Source organism: Lepidochelys kempii, chromosome 14 (genome assembly GCF_965140265.1).
Source record: "Lepidochelys kempii isolate rLepKem1 chromosome 14, rLepKem1.hap2, whole genome shotgun sequence".
Classification (NCBI taxonomy): Eukaryota; Metazoa; Chordata; order Testudines; family Cheloniidae; genus Lepidochelys; species Lepidochelys kempii.
The window spans coordinates 442,914-467,675 of NC_133269.1; the positions used below are offsets into that span (position 1 = coordinate 442,914).

The 24,762-nt window shown below is 51.8% G+C and overlaps 3 protein-coding genes and 1 long non-coding RNA gene across 10 annotated transcripts in view; 2 read left to right on the forward strand and 2 right to left on the reverse strand.

Annotated features, from left to right (window-relative positions):
• The window catches only part of GPS1 (G protein pathway suppressor 1), a 36,329-nt gene extending 35,938 nt beyond the window's left edge, over positions 1-391 (reverse strand). Inside the window, exon 1 of one of the 4 annotated variants that reach the window (XM_073310685.1) lies at positions 8-391. In XM_073310685.1, coding sequence (XP_073166786.1) covers positions 8-40 — 33 coding nt within the window. In that variant the 5' untranslated portion in view covers positions 41-391. The remainder of the gene's footprint in view (positions 1-7) is intronic. The other 3 variants (XM_073310689.1, XM_073310690.1, XM_073310691.1) reach the window with 3 other exon arrangements.
• RFNG (RFNG O-fucosylpeptide 3-beta-N-acetylglucosaminyltransferase) lies at positions 70-15,536 on the forward strand. 4 transcript variants are annotated; one of them, XR_012154795.1, is made up of 10 exons: positions 70-875; positions 2,520-3,087; positions 4,295-4,343; positions 4,823-4,925; positions 5,369-5,522; positions 6,942-7,027; positions 7,116-7,287; positions 8,739-8,824; positions 9,062-9,218; positions 14,114-15,536. XR_012154795.1 is itself a non-coding variant. In XM_073310699.1 (10 exons), the coding sequence occupies exons 3-10, from the start codon at positions 2,590-2,592 to the stop codon at positions 9,126-9,128; spliced, it is 1,215 nt and encodes a 404-aa protein (XP_073166800.1). In that variant the 5' UTR covers positions 70-875; positions 1,146-1,361; positions 2,520-2,589; the 3' UTR covers positions 9,129-11,768. The 4 variants fall into 4 exon arrangements, 3 of the variants coding, with proteins under 3 accessions (XP_073166800.1, XP_073166799.1, XP_073166801.1); XM_073310699.1 differs by lacking the exon at positions 14,114-15,536 and adding an exon at positions 1,146-1,361 and having other exon boundaries at positions 9,062-11,768; XM_073310698.1 differs by lacking the exon at positions 14,114-15,536 and having other exon boundaries at positions 9,062-11,768.
• Positions 15,531-17,967, reverse strand: LOC140897723 (uncharacterized). The gene is made up of 2 exons (XR_012154799.1): positions 16,718-17,967; positions 15,531-16,156 (listed from the first exon to the last, which is right to left on the reverse strand). It is a non-coding gene; the product is annotated as an uncharacterized lncRNA (long non-coding RNA).
• Positions 17,968-18,861: 894 nt separating this feature from the next.
• On the forward strand, positions 18,862-24,514 carry DCXR (dicarbonyl and L-xylulose reductase). Its single transcript, XM_073310701.1, has 8 exons — positions 18,862-19,003; positions 19,076-19,173; positions 20,753-20,907; positions 22,682-22,724; positions 23,075-23,174; positions 23,384-23,448; positions 23,573-23,690; positions 24,309-24,514. Exons 1-8 carry the CDS (start codon positions 18,901-18,903, stop codon positions 24,410-24,412), a joined length of 786 nt encoding a protein of 261 aa, XP_073166802.1. The 5' UTR covers positions 18,862-18,900; the 3' UTR covers positions 24,413-24,514.
• The last annotated feature ends 248 nt before the right edge of the window (positions 24,515-24,762 follow it).

The following is a 24,762-nucleotide window of genomic DNA, read 5'->3' on the forward strand; positions in this document are numbered from 1 at the left end:
TTTTTACCTGTAAATTAAAGACCTGGACGGGCAGCGGCATCCTCCCCTCAGAGCCTTCACTTCCGGGTCACGCCTGCTCCGGCCTTCCGGTTAACGTTCACTTCCGGGTCACACAGCCCAGCCTGGGCTCCGGCAGGTGAAGCCCTTAAAGGGCCCGCGGCCCCTCTGCCGCTCGGGAGCTTTCGGATTCCGAGCCGGCCGACGGGGGGAGGAAGGGCGGGGGGGACACCCCTCCCTGCGGAGAGCGCGGCGGGCAGCTGCTGGGAGAAGCCACGGTCTGGCCGGAGTGACCACCGGGGTGTCCCGAAGCCTGCAGTGCCCCCCTGGGTACCCACGAGACCCACCGAGCGCGGTGCCCCCCGGGCCGTCCCCCGCCCAACGTGCAGTGCCCCCCCGCCCAGGATATTCCCCCACCCCGCGTCATCCCCCACGCGCGGTGCCCCCGGGGCATCCCCCGCCCCGCGTCATCCCCCACGCGCGGTGCCCCCGGGGCATCCCCCGCCCCGCGTCATCCCCCACGCGCGGTGCCCCCGGGACATCCCCCGCCCCGCGTCATCCCCCACGCGCGGTGCCCCCGGGCCGTCCCCCGCCCAACGTGCAGTGCCCCCCACCCCCACGTCCACCTGAGCCCGCAGCGCCTTCTCCAGGACGCTGAGGGTGACCCGCATTACTGTTCCATGGTCTGTCTGTCTGTCTGGGTGCTTGCTGTGCCCATCCTGGACAGCGAGAGCACGGGGAGCACCCTGCAATGCACAGGCCAGCGCCGCAGCTCCAGCCCCGAGGAGCCCATGGGTTCTCAGGGACACAGATCTGACCCGACAGAAGAGGACGCTTGTGCCAAGGCAAATGCCCCAAGCCACCCAAACAGATGAAAGGTAAAATGCATCCAGCTCAGCCTCTTCTGTAATATTTATAGATCAAGCAAAAAGTGAAACAAAAAGATTGACACAACCTGAATGTGTTTAATATGGGGGTTGACACTTTTGGGGAAGTCCCAGGTTGGCATAACAACAAGCTGAAGTATTATAGAAATAGAAGAAAAGTGGAGGAAAACAGTTTCTAGTTGGAATCACTGTATGTGTGTTTTAATTGAGTAATTTTAATGAGGAAAGGTTGCTGCACCTTTCTGGATGGTGCTTTTCCAGGGTCACTCGACAACTTGTTTAGGAACCTGTGGACAGAACAGTTTGCTGGTGAAGAACAAGGTTTACAGTCATGGCTGTTGCCACCTACTTGGAGCTCTAACATAGACCCTGAAAAAGAGGAAATCGGTGACCTCAGCACCTACATCTGGTTCTGCTGAATCCTGAACTCCACATGGGATGTGAAACAGAACTGCCTATGACCACACCATTTCTTGGGTGACGTCTTCCTTCTTCTTCTTTTTTCTTTCCTATCATTTCCTACTGGTCTTCTATCTAATCACAGTCTGGTTTAGCCAGCCAAGACAAATCCATCTTTTGCAACACTGTTGTAATGAAAAGGCAAGCTGTAAACAATGGTTTTAGCCCAACTAGTAAAAGTTTGCTAAGTCTGAGCGTCTAATAAGACCGCATGACTATAACTTTGCAGCAACTGATTTACACACAGAAAACTCCACTGAATAGAAGGTGCTCTTTCTACCTTTGCTAGTTTTTCTTTCTCCCTTCATCTGTGTTTTGTCTTGAAGGAAACAGCAACAGCTTTAAGTGAAGACTGGATGTCTTTCTGAAAGATGTGCTATGGCTCAAATAAAAGCTATGATCTTGATGCAGAGATTAGTAGGTGTGGTTCTTGTGCCTGTGTGCAGATCAGACTAGACGCAGAGGATTATCATGGTTCCTTCTGGCCTTAAAATGTTTGACTGGGAACAAGTCAAGATGGTCTAAACTATTTTTTTCACTTGTCCCCAACGTGGACAGTTAAAATCATCTTTAATACCACTTAAAAAGAAGGTCAAACAAGGGACTTCCCCCTTTTAAACTATACAAAGAAAGAGAATAAGGGAAGTTCTTTAAATACAGATTTTACTTAACTCCTTAAATTTCAAATGCTTTAACTGTTTTTCCTTTTTCTGTGTGTTTAATAAAAAGTTAAGTTTTTAATGGCAGCTGTTACAGTGGAAGTGAATAATAACTTGATAAAAGCCCCCAAAACACAATTAATGGTCTACTGTTGTAGCAACAAGCAAGGGATTTGAAACAAGGTCAGGGAGCGACAGAGATACAATTATCAATACAGCAGTACCTATAACTGAGAATTGGTGTTGGTGTTCGTATGACTGGGGTGGTGCTGAGGCTATGGTGACTAGGGACAGCAATGTATGTGCACTGGGGAAAGGGTGGCTAGAGAAAAAGAAGTGTCTTGAGGTAGGATGTAAAAGAGGAAAGTGAGGTTTCATGGGGCAGAGGCAAGTAGATGTTCCAGGCATAGAACACACCTAGCTCTGTTGGTTCAGTGGTTTGTAAACAAAATTATACCAAGACTGTGTTGCAAGTCTGTCTCACAGATCCCTCAACCTCTCTTATTCTCTCCTGCAGAGCTGTGATCCATTCTATGTGACGTAATGTCCCAACTGTGCAACATGGCAGGGGCCCTGGGGGCTGAAGAATGACACTTTCCTGCATTGGACTCAATAAGATCTGCTTCCTGCTGTCCGTGACCTTCTGTGCTTTCCTTCTCCTGCTAATCCCCAAATTCCAGACTAACTGGAGACATAGGGGATATCCACAACCCCGTCCACCACCTCCTTTTAATGCTTCCTGCAAAAGTGAGTTCCACCACCATCAGGCAGATCCCAGCTCAACAGACAATTTGGACAGTGAGGGAACTGATAATGCACACAGTGTGAAAGATGAAACTGTAGAAAAATGGGGGGATTACAGCCTACGTGCTGGGGGAGCCAGCCTGAAACTTGAGGAGCAGGATGGGAGCCCTACCAGTTCTCTTCACACTATGTTGAAGGACCACCATGGACCTGCAGGTGATTCCATTAAGGAGAATTTGGAGCTGAAGGATATTTTTATTGCTGTGAAAACGACAAGAAAGTATCATAAAACTAGGCTGGACTTGCTCTTCCAAACCTGGATTTCGCAGGCCAAAAGACAGGTGAGAGAGCTTCCTCACAGGGATAGGACAGTTATAGTGGGAAACCCCCTCTCTGTGACTGCAGGTTCAAGATCTGCCATAATCCCACTGCCCTCCATGGTCATGCTGCAATTTTACTCTGTGTATTCCCTACCAGTTCATTAAACCTGTTCTTCCTGCAGGATTAGGAACTGAGTTTCTGTAAATAGTCCATCGGACCAAAAGCCTAAAATGAGCTGCTACTGGATGGTAGAACATTAGTCTGGATGCACAATCTGTCTTCTTGCAGCCTGGGGTCTGTATCTTGTGTAGGAGTTTTCTTGGGATTGATATATGCTTGGATTATTATAACCTTGCGTGTGACTAATAAAATTTTCAAGGCAGACTCTGTTGAGCTTGAAACTAGCAACCAGAGCGGAATCCACAGTGGTGTAAGATAGCATCCCTAAATTCACTTAAAATAAAAGGCTACAGGTCACAGGTCCAGAGAGAAGCTGCAGCTGGAGAAAATGTGCCAAGCTTGGAGGGAGCCATTGCATAGTCATCCACAATTCCTGATGCTAGTGCTGATGTGTCTGAGCCAATAGTTTCAGACTATATGCTCCTCAGTACAGTGACTGGGTCTTCGTATGAGATGTAGCACAGAATCTGTCCCTTAACGTAGAAGTTTCAATGCATTTGTGGAGATTAATAAAATCCTATCCAGATGTTATGAGTCTTCTCCATCTGTCTGGGGCAGGATATTGCTACCAACTGGATCTTTTCACCCTTACTTTCATTCTTCCCCAGAATTCTGTTGATTTCTCTAGGCCCACTGACTATCTGGGGAAATATCCAGTCAAGCGGGTGTGCTATCATTTAGGATGGGATGGAAGAGGAGATTGCAGAGGAAGAAAATTCTGAAAAACAGCTTATTCCTGAACTTGGGATGCCTCAGCCCTGCCCTGAGACAGGAGGGTACTTCTGTCTTGGATTCTCTGCTGAAATTGCCAGTGAGGGATCAGTCAATACCGAATATGCTGGTGGTTTTTGTGATGTAGAAACCAATCCAATAGGCAACGGACCAAGTTAACACCAGTTCTTTTCACAATGGCCACTGAAAAATAACTAGATAAATTTACTGGCAGTTCTAACTGGGGACTGGGTGAAGCTAAAATTAATCTGTCCATTTCTGAAATCTTTGGAAAGGGAAGCCCCTTTTTTCCTAATGTCTTTGTGTCTCCCACAGACGTTTATATTCACAGATTGGGAGGACCGTGAACTGCGCCTAAGAGCAGGTAAGCCATGTAGTTCAAATGCACACTTGGTCTTTTGACTATGGATGCTGACTTGCTGCCATCCTCTCCCTCGAGGGACCTCATTCTGTGCTGTGCGTGTGATTGATGTTTTCTTCTTTCCTAATTTGGATTTGTAGGAACTTCATCATTCACTGGGTTAATCTTCACATTCACTTTTTTCCTTTCTGTTTGTAAGTTTCAGTGTAACTGTTTGACGGTTAATGTTCACAATCCCCCTTGTGCACTGTCCCTGTACATGATTCACTTTCCCTGCGGTCTGGCTCCATGTTCGCGTGCTCTTCACCCTATGTGCTACATGCTACTCTCTAAGCACCACACACCCTGCATGCAGCTCTCTCCATGTGTCTTGCGTGTGCACCATGTCCATGGTTCAGGTTTGTGCTCAAGATGTGCACATGCTCTCTCTCCCAGATTATGCATTCACCCCAATCTTGACCATTTGACCTTCGTTTTCTTAGGAGATCACATGATCAACACCAACTGCTCTGCTGTTCACACCCGCCAGGCGCTCTGCTGCAAGATGTCTGTGGAATACGATAAATTCCTCGAATCTGGGAGAAAGTATGTGAGACTCATTGTTCCAACTATAGCTTTGTTCACTCCGATGCGGAGTTCAAGGGAAGTCCCAACATTCTCCTTTCTAATTCCAGTAGTGAGTGAGCATGATCCAGGCTGTGATCCCAGAGGGTGGTGGTGATGAGCATAGGGAAGGGGTAGCAGCAGGAAGAGAAGCACTTATACACAAGAGTCAGGTGAAAGGCTATAGGGAAGAAGAGCTCACAAGCGGGCTACTGACTTCAACCTCTCTCCTAGAGTTGGGAAGTATTGGCAACTTTGGCTTCTCACTTCTGCGTTTTCAGTCTGAGGGCTTCTTTTTTCCAGTCGCTTTATCCCAAATCTGAGAGACTAAGATCTTCACTGGAGAGAACTCAGTACATAGAAACTTTACATCGCTTCCTCAGTGCCTCGGCTGAGTGACTGTGTCTGCCCTGCTTTGTCCGCAGATGGTTTTGCCATGTGGATGATGACAACTATGTGAATCCACAGAATCTCCTGCGTCTCTTGTCTGCCTTCTCACACAGCCAGGATGTATATGTGGGGAGGCCAAGCCTGGACCACCCCATTGAGGCAGCTGACCATGTCCGGAGTGATGGATCAGTAAGCATGCTCTGTAACTGTCCATTCTATCCCCCTCCCCCCGCCTCCGAGCTTTTAAGAGGGCGAACAGTTCACAACATCCCATGTACAAAACCTCTGAGTTAATTTGCAATTTACAAATGGTCTTGTGAGCTGAACAGGGATTCTTCTCCCTTTACGGGTAGCTGGGGGAGAACAGGCTCTCCCTACTTCAACCTTTGGGCGTGAGGAATGCTCCCTTAGCACCCCTCAGCCAGGTCAGTTTCTTCAGGTATCTCCACTCAGTTCTGGGAGCTACCATCTTGATCCTCCTTTACTTATGATTATTAATCATGTTTTTACAGTAATGCCTAAATACCAACCAAGAATAGGTTTCAGAGTAGCAGCCGTGTTAGTCTGTATTCGCAAAAAGAAAAGGAGTACTTGTGGCACCTTAGAGACTAACATTTATTTGAGCATAAGCTTTCCTGAACTACAGCTCACTTCATCGGATGCATTCAGTGGAAAAACTGAATTTCCACTGAATGCATCCAATGAAGTGAGCTGTAGCTCACGAAAGCTTATGCTCAAATAAATTTGTTAGTCTCTAAGGTGCCACAAGTACTCCTTTTCTTTTAACCAAGAATAGGACTCCATTGTATTAGGCACTGTACAAACACAGCAGTAGTAGCCAGTCCCTGCCCCCAAAGACCTTACAATCAAAACAGACAAGACAGACAGAGGGAAGGGGAAGGGGTAGAACACAGAAGTAGAGTGAACAATGTGATGGCAGCAAACATCATGTTAGTTCCATAGCTTTTGGTGGAGGGAGGTAGTTAGGAGGGGATCTGTGAAATTGAAATAAAGGTGAAGGGAAAGGGGACACTGAAGGGCAGGGAAGAGGAAGGGAACAAGTCACGGGAGAAGAGGGTAAGAGGGACAAGTGTGGTATGAAGCTAATGTGAGGAGATTAAGGGAGAAGCGAGGAGGGAGAGGGCCGGAGCAGACAGCCAATCAGTATAGGCAGGAAAAGTCCAGTCAAAACTGTAGAGTCCTCTGAATGTCAGGCTTTCTCTTCTAGAAAGTAACATCCCAGTACTTCATCTGCTGCCATCCTGAGCTAACCTCCGGGGATTATACCAACGCTCTGTGACTTGGCTGGGAATGGTCACTTCCAGTATTGAGCAGTCATTTCCCTGGAGCCCCAGTGTGTCTCAGTCACAAGATACATGAGCATCTCTATCTTGGGCAGCTGCAAGGTGATAAGAGTTGCCTGATGAGAGAATGTCTAGCTTCCAGGAGTTCAAAGAGGCAGGGGTAGCCCAAAGTCCAGATATTTGCTCAGAGCATGTGTCCAATGTGCTGCAGAGCAGAAGATCGTTTTCCCTACCCAGGCAGATGGGAAAAGCTGAGTATCATTAACAAGTCTCTTTTTTTCTTGTTGCTTTTGCTGTTCACTAGACAACTGTGAAGTTCTGGTTTGCCACAGGTGGAGCAGGGTTCTGTGTCAGCAGGGGCCTTGCCCTGAAGATGAGTCCCTGGGCCAGGTAAATGCACCTCTGTAGCAGAGACCCCATGGCTTTGATAGGATTAAGGGTGCATTTGACTCTCCATCTCCATCCTCTCTCCTGACAGCTTGGGTAACTTCATCAGCACTGCAGAGAGGGTCCGTCTTCCTGATGACTGCACCATCGGTTACATCATCGAGGGGCTGCTAGAAGTGAAGCTGCTGCACAGCCCCTTGTTCCATTCCCATCTGGAGAATCTGCAGCGACTACAAGGCGAGACAGTGCTGCAGCAGGTAAGGGTAAGCCTCATGCCTTGCTCAAAGCAGGCCCTGGCCTTTGAGATGCTCCTCAGTCTGATCAAAAGAAACCATCTCTGCAGGTGCAGCTACCTTCTCCCTGGTTTCCAGGAAAGGCAGATGGTATCAGGCCTGTAATCTCACCATTACTCCAAGCTGCTTATGTAGTTGACCAGGGCAGTCCCATGTCCACCACCTGCATTTGGATAACAGGCACATTTCCATCCTGGCCAGCTGGGTCACCTTTAGTTCTCCCCTTCTCTGACTGTCCCTTCCAGCCCCAAGCATGCTGTTACCTTACCACCTCTGTCTTCTTCCTTTCCATTCCTGAGGCACACGAATGTACACTACACCTATGAAAGCAAGAGATGTGCATTTTTTTCTGGCAAAGTGATTCAGCCTCAGCTTTAATTCATACCAGTAATGGGGACATCATTAAATGTCTGTCTGATCATATATTAAATTATATGGACTCTCTTAAGAGAGTGACTTGTCTGCATATCAAGTGTTAAGTTGCTAAAGAGGTTTCTTCAGTATTGGTTGTGAGTATTGAAATAATTACTTCTACAGCATCTTCTTTGATGGACAATAGGTGGTGCTGTAAAGTGCCTCAAACTAAAATTCCTCCTCTACTTATCTACGTACGCCCTAAACAAGAACACAGTTGCCCACCCACAGAACACTCATTCGAATTGTTCTAACAGTTTTATTAGGCAAACACAGTCAGGGCCACATTCAGATCTGCTGTAATCACACCAGAAGTAAGCGGTGATGAATCTTGCCCTCCCTTTGTGATTGCCCTTTCTCCTGAGACTAACTTTAACAGCTAATCAGAAAATCTTGTTGTTCGTAAAGATTATCAGAAAACTGAACTCTTAGGTTTTAGACTTAGGAAATGTGTAATGCAGCCTCAGTATGGAAGAATGGTTTTATTGTTAAGACACTGGACTCAGGCTTCAGAGATTTGTTGCCAGCTCTGCCATACTCACAGTGTGATCCTGCACAAGTCATTTAACTTCTCTGTGCCTCCATTTTCCCACTGTGTAAAATGAGGATAATATGACTGATCTAACAGGAGTGTCTGTGAGGATGAATTTATTACTGTTTTGTTAGGCATTCAGACATTATGGTAATGGATGCCACTCTAAAGCTTACACATATAGTTGGTTAGGTGGTATCTTCTCCTCCAAGGCTGCTTATCTAAGCTTTTCTTGTCTCCCTCACTCTGATTTCTTCTTCCTGTTCTGCTTTGGATGGTCAGCAGGTTCTCTCAAAAGGCTTCTATCCTAAGTGAACCATTATGACAATCACCTTTTATGTGTAACTTCTGACACCCAGAGCACCTAGGACATCTCTTTCCCTTTAGATCCTCCTCCTTATCCCTCATTAAGACCTCTTCCACTCAGTCACTCTCCGTTATGTTTCAGGTTCTGACTTTACATTTGCTTTTTCAGGTCACCCTGAGTTATGGGGGCCCTGAGAACAAACACAATGTTGTGAGTGTGGCAGGAGTGTTTGGCTTGCAGCAAGATCCAACCCGGTGAGTACCTGCTTCCAAAACAAATTCCGCTTGCTCTGTCCATACCTACAGACTCCAGAAAACTCAAGCACACAGGCTGGGTCAGCATTTCTTGTATTGCCTCCACACTCCAATTGGGTTATGGCCAATTTCCCTGCAGTTTTGGGACGCATGAACGTTCCAAGAGTTTTAGCTGATGTGTCCCCAAACTGATGAACTCATATCTCATGTTGTCTTCTCATCTTTCTCTTTTCACAGATTCAGATCTGTCCATTGTCTTCTCTACCCTGACACTACCTGGTGTCCCACTAAAAATATACTGTGACCTCAGACCTAACCTTGACATTTGGTATCTTACCTGCACAAGATTGGACAGGATGCTTTTCTTGGAGATGAACAAGAAAAATCTACAAAAGTAAGATCCCCCGATCACTTCATTCCCATGGCAGGAGTGTGAGCCTCATCAGCTGCTGTCTGAAATATCCCAAGGAAGAAACTCTCTTACGCTTTGCTCTCTGATCTTGCAGCTTTTCTTATAATGTCTCGAAGGTTAAGCGCCCCCTCCTACTTCCTGTCTGGTTTTATCCATGCTTTGCTAGTTAAAAGCCCTGTGGCTATCACATGTATGTTTGTACCTTAAAATTAGAGTGGAATGCAGTGCCTGGAATCATAGCACTGGAACTAGTGTTCTGAATAGGGCTTCTAGGGATCAGTCTTTGTGCTGCTGAGATGCCAGGGCAGAATGTAGAGCCCATGGTGGGGAGCGAGGGATTTTTAATTTGGCTCCCTTGGAAGCAGAATGATTCAGGAACAACTTGTTATTTTTTCTTCTCCCAATGTCTGAGCTGTGTGGGAATTTAGCTGAAACATCTGCACTTCCAGTGAGGCAGAGATGTGTTTACCAAGAACAAAATTATGCCAGTCTGCCCTGCATGACAGGCTGAGGACCACATCAGAACCTCTTAAGCATATGTTCTCTCCTTTAGCCCCCCTGGTCTCTTGAGTCTGGCTTCCATGAGGAGAGCACACTTGGATCTCTTTCTGGTTGGAAGATGGTGGTGGTTTTCCATGATGGGCTACAGATCCAAAGGTGCTTGGTCTTGGCTCATACTATTTCCTGGCAGTTTGATACTGAGAGAGATGTTTGTGGGAATACTATTAGGTCCCTCCTCCCAGTGTAATCCACAGCATGGTGCCTGGTTGGCATCTGATCCTGGGTCGCTAAAACAGCCTGCAGCCTCCTTCCTGCTTCTGCAGTCTTGCTGGATCCCAAAGCCTAATTGGGAGGAGAAACCTGGGTTAGCTGCAGTGTCCTCAGGTGCTGTCATTTGCGGCCTTTGACTGGACTTGTGTGATCACCCAGGCCAGTTACATAAATGGACCTTTGAGCTCCAGGCTCCGCAAGCCAGACAGGCAGAGGTGCGCTAGAAGAAAGGCCTGCACACTCCCTCCAAATGCGGGGCTCAGCCCCTTGTCTGCAGAGCTTCTGCTGTAGGATTTACCAGTGCTCTGCAAAGGAAAAGGAGTTTGGTTTTGGCATGGGGAAAGAAGGGACTCCAAAAGTCTGTTGTTTTTCTCTTAGTCCACACTGAGACTTGCACACTCCATTGCTGGCATGGTTAGGAAGAGCAGTGTCAAAAATTACTTTGCAAGACCCTCCCTTAGTCTAATGGGCCTTTCACAGGCTCTTCACTGGTTCCTGGTCCTAATGACTAACACTGAAATGGGGGGGAAAGCAGCAGAATTACATATTGGCAAATTGTAATTCCAAGCACTGTGACCTGAGCATGGAGCTGTCAGGAAGGAACTCTTGGTTTCTAATTCTGTCTCTGCCACCAATGCACTGTGTGGCCGTGGTTGAGTCATGTGACCTCTCTCATTTGTAAAGTGGGTAGAGTGTATAGGCACACCTCTCAGGTATGCAGTCATGAGGCTTCATGGAGTCGTGTAACTCTTTCTGAAGAGGATTATTCCCATCTCTCCCTAACAAAGACCCTTTAGGGTTTAGCCATGCATGTTTTGCTGCTTTCTAGAGAGACTAATTCTACTGAGGGATAAGGTCCCGGCCTTCTAGCTGTCACAATCCTGAATCTGTCTCTCTGACTTCTCAGATGTTGTGACCCTTCTTTGCCCTCCTTCATGCTTCCTGATGTGGCACTAACTCCATTCTTTGGCCAAGAGGCCAGGCTGGGAACACTGGAATTGCCAGACTGCATCAGCTCAGTGGTCCATCTAGCCCAGCCTCCTTTCTCAGACAGTGGCCAGAACCAAATGCTACAGGAGATGCCATAATGCGGAATAATCGGTCTGCACCTTAGGTCTCCTCCTGATCCCTTAAGCCTGAATAATATCCCTTCCAAAAATTTTGTCATTAATTACAACTGGATATTCTTGATAGCCATATAAATATCCAGTCCTTTTTGAATCTTAAGTAGTTGGCCACAATGCCTGTCTTCCTGTGGCAAAGAATTCCATAAATTAACGAGTCATTAATGGGACTCTGTGCCTCCAAATGCTGATTAACTGCTTCTTTACTGCAGCATCTGTTCTTGGTCCATGGACTGCCCTGGAATTGCCAGATATACCACATGTGACAGATCAGTTAAGACTAAGGCCTGATCCTACTACTATTGAAATCAATGGCAAAACTCATATTGATTTCAGTAGCACCAGGACGGAGTTTTAAAAGTTTGGTCCAATACTCTTCCTGATTCCCAGGGCTGAGCATGCTACCTCTTTGGCATGCCCACAACGGAAAGGCCTATAGGCTGGACTTCGAAAAGAAATGCATGCCTCCTATATGGCAGTGCAGAGCACTGACCTTTAACAAGTTGTTGTTTGGGCTCCTTTTTCATAAATGTTTCTACTAAGGTAGCCGCTGCTGCCATAAGATGGGAGTGTTCCAGACTATCTGGTATGTCTCATCTAAAGTGTTTTCTTTTAATTAAATAAATATTTAAAGGTGGGCCAGGTTTTCAGTGTCCTCTGTTAAGTTCCCTGACATCAGTAGCAATATATGAAGTAAATCTCTAACACTCTACACCAGCAACCTGCCCTGAGCCTCACACACCCTGCAACTATTGCCTTGCGTCAAACTTAGTCCCTACCCAACATCCACCAGCCCCCAAACTTCTGCCAAATCAAAAGCCACCTATGATTTCTTGCTTCAGCCCCCAAAGGGCTGCAAAGAATTGTGGGATTTAGGCAGTTTTGGGGTCCTGGGAGGGAGAAATAGGGTTGAGAAGCAGTGCACTAAATGGTGTTGCCAGACCTGCACTCTCATTACTGCTAGATAAAAATAAACCTGAGTGAGCGGAGGGGCTTAGAAATATTAGAGCATCCTCTTGCCTTCCCATTTAGTTTGTGCAGTATTGCCAAACACCTGTTTGAAGCATTGACCAAAACGTAGAGCAGCTTTGATGCCCCTCAGGAGCCAATAGCTGAGTTAGAAATCATCAGAAATGGCCCTTTGTTTCTAGCAATAAGTTAAAGTAAAGCTAGATGCATGTGCATTAATCAGTGACCGAACAGTCCCTATGCCACAGTTTGTGCCAGAGGCAGACGCTGGACTCCTCCCTGAAATGGTTACCCCTCACCATATCGCATGAAGCAGTTCATGGTGCAGCAGCTGACAGGCTGTGGTTCTGTTACCTTCTCCCCATGAGCTCTGCTTGCTGAGGCTGTTGACCATTGGTCCAGTGTATTATATTGTCCTGTAGGTGCTGCATGATGCCTGTTGAGTCCTTGTAAGACACTGGGCTGAGGGGCTCCACCCCCACAATGGCTGCCAGGAGGCACTTGGGGCCAGCTTGGACACTTGCTGAGGGTTAAGTAGTTTCTAGATACTTCTGGCTGATTTCCTGGACTTCATCATAGCTGTCTCTGCAGCCCACACCAGTGCTGCCCTGTAGTTGGGATTGGCCACCTTAGCCCGGTAGGAATAGTTGTCTCCCTTCATTTTCAGATAAAAGTCCACACCATTGGGATCTTACTCACTGCAGCCTCCACCCTGCCCACACTGGAGCTGCCAGCTCCTGCTTTATGGCCTCATAGTGGGCCTGTGCTTGCTCTCTGCTTCCCTTCACCCTGTGCTGTGAGTTCTTCAGCTGCCACGAGACAGAGCGCAGATCCCTTAGCATGAGGTTGTAGGCTTCAGCCAGTAGGAGTCTCTCTCTATGGGTATGTCTACACTACGAAATTAGGTCGAATTTATAGAAGTCGGTTTTTTAGAAATTGTTTTTATATATTCGAGTGTGTGTGTCCCTACACAAAATGCTCTAAGTGCATTAAGTGCATTAACTCGGCGGAGTGCTTCCACAGTACCAAGGCTAGCGTCGACTTCCGGAGTGTTGCACTGTGGGTAGCTATCCCACAGTTCCTGCAGTCTCCGCTGCCCATTGGAATTCTGGGTTGAGATCCCAGTGCTGATGGGGCAAAAAACATTGTCGCGGGTGGTTCTGGGTACATATCATCAGGCCCTCCTACCCTCCCTCCCTCCCTTCCTCTGTGAAAGCAACGGCAGACAATCGTTTTGCACCTTTTTTCCTGAGTTACCTGTGCAGATGCCATTCCATGGCAAGCATGGACCCCGCTCAACTCACTGTCACCTTATGTCTCCTGGGTGCGGGCAGATGCGGTACTGCATTGCTACACAGCAGCAACAACCCATTGCCTTGTGGCAGCAGACGGTGCAATAGGCCTGAAAACCATCCTCATTGTGTCCAAGATGCTCCTGGCCGCCTCGGTAAGGTTGGTCAGGAGCACCTGGGCAGACATGGGCACAGGGACTAAATTAGGAGTGACTCGACCAGGTCATTCTCTTTAGTCCTGCAGGCAGTCCTATTGTACCATCTTCCGCCGAGCAGCCAGGAGATGTGGATGGCTTGCAGTCCTACTGCACCGTCTCGCTGCCAGCCAAAGATGTAAAAGATAGATGGAGTGGATCAAAACAAGAAATAGACCAGATTTGTTTTGTATTCATTTGCTCCTCCCTCCCTCCATGAAATCAATGGCCAACAATCGTTTTGGTGAGGTCTGTCAGGGGCACCTTGAAAACTTTAATGGAGATTCAGTCCTGCTTGACATACTAGAGGGAGGGATAGCTTAGTCGGTTGAGCATTGGCCTGCTAAACCCACGGTTTTGAGTTCAATCCTTGAGGGAGCCATTCTGCGTGATAGTTGTTTTTGTTTCTCCTTGATGTAAAGCCACCCCCTTTGTTGATTTTAATTCCCTGTAAGCCATGTCATCAGTCGCCCCTTCCTCCATCAGAGCAATGGCAGACAATCGTTCCGCGCCTTTTTTCTGTGCAGACGCCATACCACGGCAAGCATGGAGCCCGCTCAGATCACTTTGGGAATTAGGAGCACGTTAAACGCTATGCACATTCTCCAGCAGTATATGCAGCACCAGAACCTGGCAAAGCGAAACCGGGCGAGTAGGCAACGTCAGCGCGGTGACGAGAGTGGTGAGGACATGGACACAGACTTCTCTCAAAGCATGGGCCCTGGCAATGCGGGCATCATGGTGCTAATGGGGCAGGTTCATGCGGTGGAACGCTGATTCTGGACTCGGGAAACATGCACACTGGTGGGACCGCATAGTGTTGCAGGTCTGGGACGATTCCCAGTGACTGCAAAACTTTTGCATGCGTAAGGGCACTTTCATGGAACTTTGTGACTTGCTTTCCCCTGCCCTGAGGCGCAAGAATACCAAGATGAGAGCAGCCCTCACAGCTGAGAAGCGAGTGGCAATAGCCCTGTGGAAGCTTGCAACGCCAGACAGCTACCGGTCAGTTGGGAATCAATTTGGAGTGGGCAAATCTACTGTGGGGGCTGCTGTGATGCAAGTAGCCAACGCTATCAAAGATCTGCTGATATCAAGGGTAGTGACCCTGGGAAATGTGCAGGTCATAGTGGATGGCTTTGCTGCAATGGGATTCCCTAACTGTGGTGGGGCCATAGACGGAACCCATATCCCTATCTTGGCACCGGAGCACCAAGCCGCCGAGTACATAAACCGCAAGGGGTACTTTTCAATAGTGCTGCAAGCACTATTGGATCACAAGGGACGTTTCACCAACATCAATGTGGGATGGCCGGGAAAGATATGTGATGCTCGCATTTTCAGGAACTCTGGTCTGTTTCAAAAGCTGCGGGAAGGGACTTTATTCCCAGACCAGAAAATAACCGTTGGGGATGTTGAAATGCCTATAGTTATCCTTGGGGACCCAGCCTACCCCTTAATGTCCTGGCTCATGAAGCCGTATACAGGCAGCCTGGACAGTAGTCAGGAGCTGTTCAACTGCAGGCTCAGTAAGTGCGGAATGGTGGTAGAATGTGCATTTGGATGTTTAAAGGCGCACTGGTGCAGTTTACTGACTTGGTTAGACCTCAGCAAAACCAATATTCCCACTGTTATTACTGCTTGCTGTGCACTCCACAATATCTGTGAGAGTAAGGGGGAAGATGTTTATGGCGGGGTGGGCAGTTGAGGCAAATCGCCTGGCTGCTGGTTACGCGCAGCCAGACACCAGGGCGGTTAGAAGAGCACAGGAGGGCGCGGTGCGCATCAGAGAAGCTTTGAAAACCAGGCTACGGTGTGAAAGTTCTGTTTGTTTCTCCTTGATGAAACCCCCCACCTCTTGGTTCACTCTACTTCCCTGTAAGCTAACCACCTTCCCCTCCTCCCTTCGATCACCGCTTGCAGAGGCAATAAAGTCATTGTTGCTTCACATTCATGCATTCTTTATTAATTCATCACACAAATAGGGGGATAACTGCCAAGGTAGCCCGGGAGGAGTGGCGGAGGAGGGAAGGACAAGGCCACACAGCACTTTAAAAGTTTAAAACTTATTGAATGCCAGCCTTCTGTTGCTTGGGCAATCCTCTGGGGTGGAGTGGCTGGGAGGCCGGAGGCCCCCCCCCACCGCGTTCTTGGGCATCTAGGTGAGGAGGCTATGGAACTTGGGGAGGAGGGTGGTTGGTTACACAGGGGCTGTAGCAGCAGTCTGTGCTCCTGCTGCCTTCCCTGCAGCTCAGCCATACGCTGGAGCATATTAGTTTGATCCTCCAGCAGCCTCAGCATTGAATCCTGCCTCCTCTCATCACACTGCAGCCACCTTTTAGCTTCAGCCTGCCACTTACTCTCTTCAGCCCGCCACCTCTCCTCCCAGTCATTTTGTGCTTTCCTGCACTCTGACATTGTCTGCCTCCACGCATTCGTCTGTGCTCTGTCAGTGTGGGAGGACAGCATGAGCTCAGAGAACATTTCATCGCAAGTGCATTTTTTTCACCTTCTTATCTTCACCAGCCTCTGGGAAGGAGAAGATCCTGTGATCCTTGAAACACATGCAGCTGGTGGAGAAAAAAAAGGGACAGTGAGATTTAAAAAGACATTTTATAGAACAATGGGTACACTCTTTCATGGTAAACCTTGCTGTTAACATTACATACATAGCACATGTGCTTTCGTTCCAAGGTCGCATTTTGCCTCCCCCCACCACGTGGCTAGCCCCTCCCCCCTCCCCGTGGCTAACAGCAGGGAACATTTCTGTTCAGCCACAGGCAAACAGCCCAGCAGGAACGGGCACCTCTGAATGTCCCCTTAAGAAAAGTACCCTATTTCAACCAGGTGACCATGAATGATATCACTCTCCTGAGGATAACACAGAGGAATAAAGAACGCCAGGAAACATACACTGCAATGCTTTGTTCTACAATGATTCCCAAGTGTGTGTTACTGGTCCGGAGTGGTAAAGTGTCCTACCATGGTGGATGGAATAAGGCTGCCCTCCCCAGAAACCTTTTGCAAAGGCTTTGGGAGTACATCCAGGAGAGCCGCGAATGCCAGGGCAAATTAATCATTAAACATGCTTGCTTTTAAACCATGGATACTATTTTAAACGGTACACTCACCAGAGGTCCCTTCTCTGCCTGGCAGGTCCGTGAGGCAGCCTTGGGTGGGTTCGGGGGGTACTGGCTCCAGGTCCAGGGTGAGAAACAGTTCCTGGCTGTCGGGAAAACCGGTTTCTCCGCGTGCTTGCTGTGAGCTATCTACAACCTCATCATCATCTTCCTCATCCCCAAAACCTGCTTCCGTGTTGCCTCAATCTCCATTGAAGGAATCAAACAACACAGTTGGGGTAGTGGTGGCTGAACCCCCTAAAATGGCATGCAACTCATCATAGAAGCAGCATGTTTGGGGCTCTGACCCGGAGCAGCCGTTTGACTCTCTGGTTTTCTGTTAGGCTTGCCTCAGCTCCTTCAGTTTCACGCGGCACTGCTTCGGGTCCCTGTTATGGCCTCTGTCCTTCATGCCCTGGGAGATTTTGACAAATGTTTTGGCATTTCGAAAACTGGAACGGAGTTCTAATAACACGGATTCCTCTCCCCATACAGCGATCAGATCCCGTACCTCCCGTTCAGTCCATGCTGGAGCTCTTTTGCGATTCTGGGACTCCATCATGGTCACCTCTGCTGATGAGCTCCGCACTCACCTGCAGCTTGCCACGCTGGCCAAACAGGAAATTGAAATTCAAAAGTTCGCGGGCCTTTTCCTGTCTACCTGGCCAGTGCATCTGTGTTGAGAGTGCTGTCCAGAGCGGTCACAATGGAGCACTCTGGGATAGCTCCTGGAGGTCAATACCGTCTAATTGCGTCCACAATACCCCAAATTCAACCCGGCAAGGCCGATTTCAGCGCTAATCCTCTTGTCGGGGGTGGAGTAAGGAAATCGATTTTAAGAGCCCTTTAAGTCGAAAAAAAGGGCTTCATTGTGTGGACAGGTGCAGGGTTAAATCGATTTAAGGCTGCTAAATTTGACCTCAACTCCTAGTGTGGACCAAGGCTGTGGGAGAGTGGCTCCTTCCATTCTATCACCAGCAGCCATGTCCTTCTGTCTGCCACATTGCTCCATTGCTGCCTGCACCACCCGCTTACACCTCCCCAGCTACAGCAAAGGAAAGGGTCTGGCAGGAGCAATGGCCTGGACCTTGGGCCTACAGAAAGCCCTGCCTGAGTATGGCAGTGGAAGGAAACCCCAAAGATGGAAATGGGCCTCCTGTTCCAGTCCCAGTGTCCTGGTCAGGACAGCAGTGGCCTGTAAGGCCTACTTTCTGCATTCCCCACAGGTCAAGTTATCTCAAAGCAACATACCTGCACCCCTCCCTCTGCTGCCCCTCCCCCCGCCGCATGACGGGGTCTCGCCCCAGGCCAGCTGCGCCCCTCGCTCTGCCGCTCCCCCCACAAACCCTCCATGGCGGGGTCTCGCCCCGGGCCGGCTGCGCCCCTCGCTCTGCCGCTCCCCCCCCAAACCCCCCATGGCGGGATCTCGCCCGGGGCCGGCTGCACCCCTCGCTCTGCCGCTTCCCCCCCAACCCCCCCATTATGGGGTCGCGCCCCTCGCTCTGCCGCTCCCCCCCCAACCCCCCATGGCGGGGTCTCGCCCGGGGCCGGCTGCGCCCCTCGCTCTGCCGCTTCCCCCCCAACCCCCCCATGATGGGGTCGCGCCCCTCGCTCTGCCGCTCCCCCCCAACCCCCCCCATGGCGGGGTCTCGCCCCTCGCTCTGCCGCTCCCCCCCCAACCCCCCCATGGCGGGGTCTCGCCCCTCGCTCTGCCGCTCCCCCCCCACCCCCCCATGGCGGGGTCTCGCCCCTCGCTCTGCCGCTCCCCCCCCACCCCCCCATGGCGGGGTCTCGCCCCGGGCTGGCTGCGCCCCTCGCTCTGCCGCTCCCCCCCACCCCCCCATGGCGGGGTCGCGCCCCGGGCTGGCTGCGCCCCTCGCTCTGCCGCTCCCCCCCCACCCCCCCATGGCGGGGTCTCGCCCCTCGCTCTGCCGCTCCCCCCCCACCCCCCCATGGCGGGGTCTCGCCCCGGGCTGGCTGCGCCCCTCGCTCTGCCGCTCCCCCCCCACCCCCCCATGGCGGGGTCTCGCCCCGGGCCGGCTGCGCCCCTCGCTCTGCCGCTCCCCCCCAACCCCCCCATGATGGGGTCGCGCCCCTCGCTCTGCCGCTCCCCCCCACCCCCCCATGGCGGGGTCGCGCCCCGGGCCGGCTGTGTGGGGCGATGGGCGGGGTGTCGCGCGGGGCGTCGCCCCGGGATGTCCCGTGTCCGGGGTGGGACCCGCGCTCGCCGCCCGCCGGGAATGGAGCCGGATCCGAGCTTCTCGGGCCGCCGGGCCCTGGTGACCGGGGCGGGCAAAGGTAAGACGGGCCCTGGCTGGGCGGGAGGCCCGGCTCGGGTCGGCCCGGCTCTGACCGCCTCTCGCCCCGCAGGAATCGGCCGGGCCGCGGCCCTGGCGCTGAGCGGAGCCGGGGCCCAGGTGGTCGCGCTGAGCCGGACGCAGGCGGACCTGGAGAGCCTGGAGCGGGAGGTAACGGGCCGGGCCGGGCCGGGCCGGGCCGGGCCCCGCCGAGCGACTGCCCCCGGCCCGGCCCGGCGCTCCCGCCTCCAACCGCGCTTCCCCCGGGGGCCCGGACCCCCTCCCCGGCCCGGAAACCCCCCTAGGGTCCCCCCAGGAGCCCGGACACCCCCCCAGGTGCCATCCTCCCCCCAGCGGCCCGGACACCCCCGAGAGTCCCCCCAGCAGCCCGGACACCCCCCCAGGTGCCATCCTCCCCCCAGGAGCCCGGACACCCCCGAGAGTCCCCCCAGCGGCCCGGAAACCCCCCTAGGGTCCCCCCAGCGGCCCGGAAACCCCCCTAGGGTCCCCCCAGGAGCCCGGACACCCCCCCAGGTGCCATCCTCCCCCCAGCGGCCCGGACACCCCCCAGCGGCCCGGACACCCCCCCTAGAGTCCCCCCAGGAGCCCGGACACCCCCCCAGGTGCCATCCTCCCCCCAGCGGCCCGGACACCCCCCACTGGCCCGGACACCCCCTAGAGTCCCCCCAGCGGCCCGGACACCCCCCCAGGTGTCATCCTCCCCCCAGCAGCCCGGACACCCCCCACTGGCCCGGACACCCCCGAGAGTCCCCCCAGCGGCCCGGAAACCCCCCTAGGGTCCCCCCAGCAGCCCAGACACCCCCCCAGGTGCCATCCTCCCCCCAGCGGCCCAGACACCCCCTAGAGTCCCCCCAGCAGCCCAGACACCCCCCCCAGGTGCCATCCTCCCCCCAGCGGCCCGGACACCCCCCTAGAGTCACCCCAGCATCCCGGACACCCCTCCAGGTGTCTTCCCTCCACCTTGGTATGGACACCCCCCTAGGGTCCCCCCAGCGGCCCGGACACCCCCCTAGGGTCCTCCCAGTGGCCCGGATACCCCTCCAGGTGTCATTCCCCCCCCAGCGGCCAGACACCCCCCTAGGGTCCCCCCAGTGGCCCGGATACCCCCCAGCGGCCCGGATACCCCCCAGCGGCCAGACACTCCCCCACTGGCCCGGACACCCCTCTAGGGTCCCCCAGCAGCCCGGACACCCCTCCAGGTCCGTCCCCCCCAGCAGCCCGGACACCCCCCTAGGGTTCCCCCTCCAAGTGTCCCGTTCCCCCCTCCCCAGCGGCCCAGACACCCCCTCACTGGCCCGGACACTCCTCCAGGTCTCGTCCCCCCAGCAGCCCAGACATCCCCCAGGGTCCCCCCACTGGCCTGGACACCCCCTCAGGATCCCCCCAGCAGCCCAGATACCTTCCACCCTCAGGGGACCCACCTGACCCAGACACCCCCCCTCCAGTCAGGTGGGCCTTCAACCCCCTCCTCCCAGGGGGGTCAGTCCATACACACCCTTCCCTTGGGGGGCCTCCAACCCCCCCATGACCCAGACACCCACCATTCCCTCAAGGGTCCCCCGGGCCCCAACTGTCCTGCTCCAACGACACAGCCTCCGGAGGCCTAACCAACCCACCCTGCCTCAGTGACAGGGGCCCAGATCTCCCTGAGGGCAGTCTCACACCCCAGGGGAGCCTCCTACCCTCCCTGGTGCACTATCATCTTTGGCCCCTCTGCTGTGTCCTCCAGCGTACTGGGATTGAGACACTCTGTGTGGACCTGGGTGATTGGGATGCCACCGAGGCAGCGCTGAGCAAGGTGGGCGCCGTTGACCTGCTGGTAAATAATGCAGCTGTGGCTGTGCTCCAGCCCTTCCTGGAGGTGACCAAGGAGGCCTTCGACAGGTAAGGACTGGCACAAAGCTAATAGCAGCTCCAGGAGCCTGAGCATATGGTAGGGAATGGAGGGAGGCGGGGCAGTACTAAGGGAGAGACTGGGTTCTGCTCTAATAAACACAAGGGCTGCTGGAGACAGAGCCTGTGGTTCTCTCTGGCTCTCCAGTCCCTGCAGCCTGGGGTCAGCACACAGTGGGGATGTGGCCATGTCACACAATAGCCCTCTCTCTCCCTGGTGTAGCGGACCTGCAGAGCCACTGCCCCCACCCCAGGGAGTATGTCAAGGACATTCTGGGGAGTGCCAGGGCACACTTATGCCCCAGCTGTTCTGCAGAACTGAAAGTCAAGGCAACTATCAGGACACTTCTCCCCTTTGCCGGGGCAGAGCTTGCTCATCTGACTGTCGGAAACTAGGTGATGTTCACTCCTCCCTTTGGCAGGCTGGGAGAGAAATAATTCTTTCTGGCAGCACCCAAAGTACTTTTCTCATTTTGGCACACTGGATATATCTCCACTGGGAAAATGCATTGGGCACAAGGGTCAGTACTGACACAAGGGGAAAAAACCCTACTGAGTCACCCAGACTGCCTCTTACCACTAGGCTAGGGCAGCATAGTCAGAACCAACCCAGAGGGGAGAGTGCCCCCTACTCTTCAACCACACTATTCCCTACAGCCTCTATCCCTAGGTCTCCCATTCAGACATCAGCCTGGCTTCACTTGATGGCAAAGGTATGGAGAGGAAAGAGGATAGGGGAATTCAAGATCTTACCTGGGTGGGAAACAAATTGCTTATTCTTCAGTGCATTCCAACAGCAAAAAATTGTTCTTCAGATGATTCTCTCTGTCATCCCTCTTTCAAACTGGGTGTGAGCTCTCGCAGATGTAGAGGTACATTTCCTCCCTTCTTGGAGGAAACTCTTTGGTGGGTAGTACCTTATTCCCAAAGTAAAGAAGAAAAGGTTGTGCAAATGTAGCACCCCAAATGATTAACTGATGGCTAGTAGCTGGGATATGAAACAGCTGGTCACTTGCTAGTCCAGTTACACCGGGCAAAGAAGGTGAAATTCTGGACTGAGGAAGGAGCAGCATCTCATTGAAGCAAATACAAGGAAATGCTGTGAAATATTTTGTAGGTTTCTTTAGTATTTTGAAGCCTTGTAAAGGTTTGCAGGTGTGGTGTCGCATGCCTGTAATCCCAGCTACGTGGGAGGCAGAGGCTGGGGGATCGCTAGGGTTCTGGGCTGCAGTGCGCTACGCCTGGCCAGCAGGTGGCTGAAGGAATGGCTAAAACAACACAAGCAGCGTGTTGTGATCAGTACTCTCTCTGTAAGAGCTGATGAATCGACTGGACAAGGTAAAGGTTTGACTGTTCTAGGAGGGGCCACTGGCCGAGACACTTCTGTTTAAATTTTAATAAATGTACTCGGTTAGAAGAGGGTCCCATAGGAAACAACTCAAGGAAGTCCTGGTTATGTTCTTTTCTCTGCTACATGGGGGAGGTGCTAACTAAACAGCTTATTTCATCTCCTGTGAATGGTCATTGCTGGGTGTATTGCACCTAGGTGCTCTGTAATGCTAATGGGTTGTGTTTAGATAAGACTAGTTCCAAGGGGGTGAACTTCTCTAGCCAGTTGGACTGGAGTTTATACCCAGTTCCTTTCACAGCTGATCAGTGTTTCTGAGGCCCTGGCAGCACCCAGCCTCCCATTTCCGCCCCCCTCCAGGGCTGCCGCAATGTTGTGATTTTCTTTTTCTCTGACTTGGACAATTTTTTTTTATAGGTCTTTCGATGTGAATCTTCGGGCCGTGTTTCATGTTTCCCAGGTGAGAAGGGACTGTGAACTGGAGTGGGGTGCAGCCAGAGATAAGCTGACATTTCAGCTTCCCTGAAGCCATGTGTACAATGGAAATAAAAGTCTTCATTAGGAGCCTTGCCTGCGTCTCCGCTCCTTGTGAGGATCCACAAGAGCCTGACCTTGTTTGTGTATGTTGAACAGGCTGTGCTTGGTGTAGCTGATCCTGCTACACCCCCTAGTTCTGACCATGTCTCTTAGTTCAGAGCTGGGAGGCGATTTGGGTAACTGCTCTGGCAAGATCTTCTAATCCCCCAAGAAGGCACCAACAGTCTGGGTTGGATGAGTCCCCACCACTTGTTCTCTGGTGCTGTGTTTCAGATCATTTCCCGGCAGATGATTGCACGAGGGGTGCAAGGAGCGATAGTGAACGTCTCGAGCCAGGCATCTCAGCGGGCTCTACGGGAGCATGCTGTCTACTGTGAGTGTCTCAGCTTCAGCACACTCCACACCTGCCCATTAATCCATTCATGACCTATAGTAGCGGGAAGCCACAAGCACAGGGACCTGGGTTTGGATGCAGTGAATATGTTGACCTAGTTCAAGCCCAGGAATGGGTGCCACAAACATGTGTGACCCAGCCCAGGTGCTGTGCACTCAGCTTCTTCCTTCTGTTGGGTTTTATTGAAGGTTCTACAAAAAGTGCCTTAGATATGCTGACCAAGGTGATGGCTCTGGAGCTGGGACCCCACAAGGTAAGACCTAGTCTATGCAAGAGAGCAGGGAAGGTGCAATCTCTGAGATGGGGTGGGAGTGAGCAAGTGGAGACAGTTTCTCTCAGGGTAGTTCAGTTACCTAATGTACTGTTGTTGGTGACAGATCCGGGTGAACAGCGTGAACCCCACTGTGGTCATGACTGACATGGGGCAAATTAACTGGAGTGAGCCTCAGAAAGCTGCTGCCATGATCAGTCGAATTCCTCTGGGGAAGTTTGCAGGTCAGTGGTGGGGATTTGTTACTGGGGCTGGCTCCATATTCAGCTCATCTGCACCCTTAGTGCTTCCTTCTAATTGGCTGCTCAGCCACGTGTATCTGCCTCTCTCTGGCTAATGCCCTCCAGGCCCAGGAAGAGCAATGATACAGCTCTGCTCAAAGTTTGTGTCAGAGTCCTTGAAGCAGCTGTAGTGTTTCCACTTGGAGCAAGCAAGAACCAGTCAAGGTTCTCCCCTCCTCCAAAAACTTCCCAACGTGGGTTTGTTTTAGGGTGGGCGGGAGACATTTTTACCCTCCTCACCAGCAATAGGATTGAGCGCTGGAGGATAACAACACTTGATGCTATGACCCTGTCATCAGCTAACCATCCATCCTGGGAACACAGCAAGGGCTTCTGAATGCCAAGGGACCGGCCACACTGTCTCATTCACTGCACCAGACACAGCCCAGTGCAGGGAGGGAGAAATCTCTCCCCTCTCAGTTATGTCTCCTTATTGGCCAAGAGGACACAACTGGAAGGCAGAATGATGGCAGGCTCTTGAAAGTGTGTAGGTTTCTTTTCCGGCTGCTAGTGCAATTTGTGGGGTGCCTCAGCTGTTGCGCTCTCTCTGTCCTGTTCCAGAGGTAGATGATGTGGTGAACAGCATCCTCTTCCTGCTGAGTGACAAGAGCGCTATGACAACAGGTGTCTCGCTGCTGGTTGATGGGGGTTTTCTCGTCTCCTAGGATGATACATCTGCATTGGCATCCCAAGGAGAGAATCATTCCTTAAATGAGCTGTAGCTCACGAAAGCTCACGCTCAAATAAATTTGTTAGTCTCTAAGGTGCCACAAGTCCTCCTGTTCTTTTTGCAGATACAGACTAACCCAGCTGCTACTCTGAAACCTATTGTTACTAAGTGATTCTAAACATGATGGAGAGACAGTGAGTGACTCAGACCACAAGAGGGGAGGGGTTGACGGATATTAACAGGGTTGGGACCTGGCAGAAAAGTGTGGCAGGTCATTCCACTGTTGAAAGCATAGCTGTTCCCTCCAAAAAGCTGTGCTCTCTGCTCCGAACAAAGCCACCACAC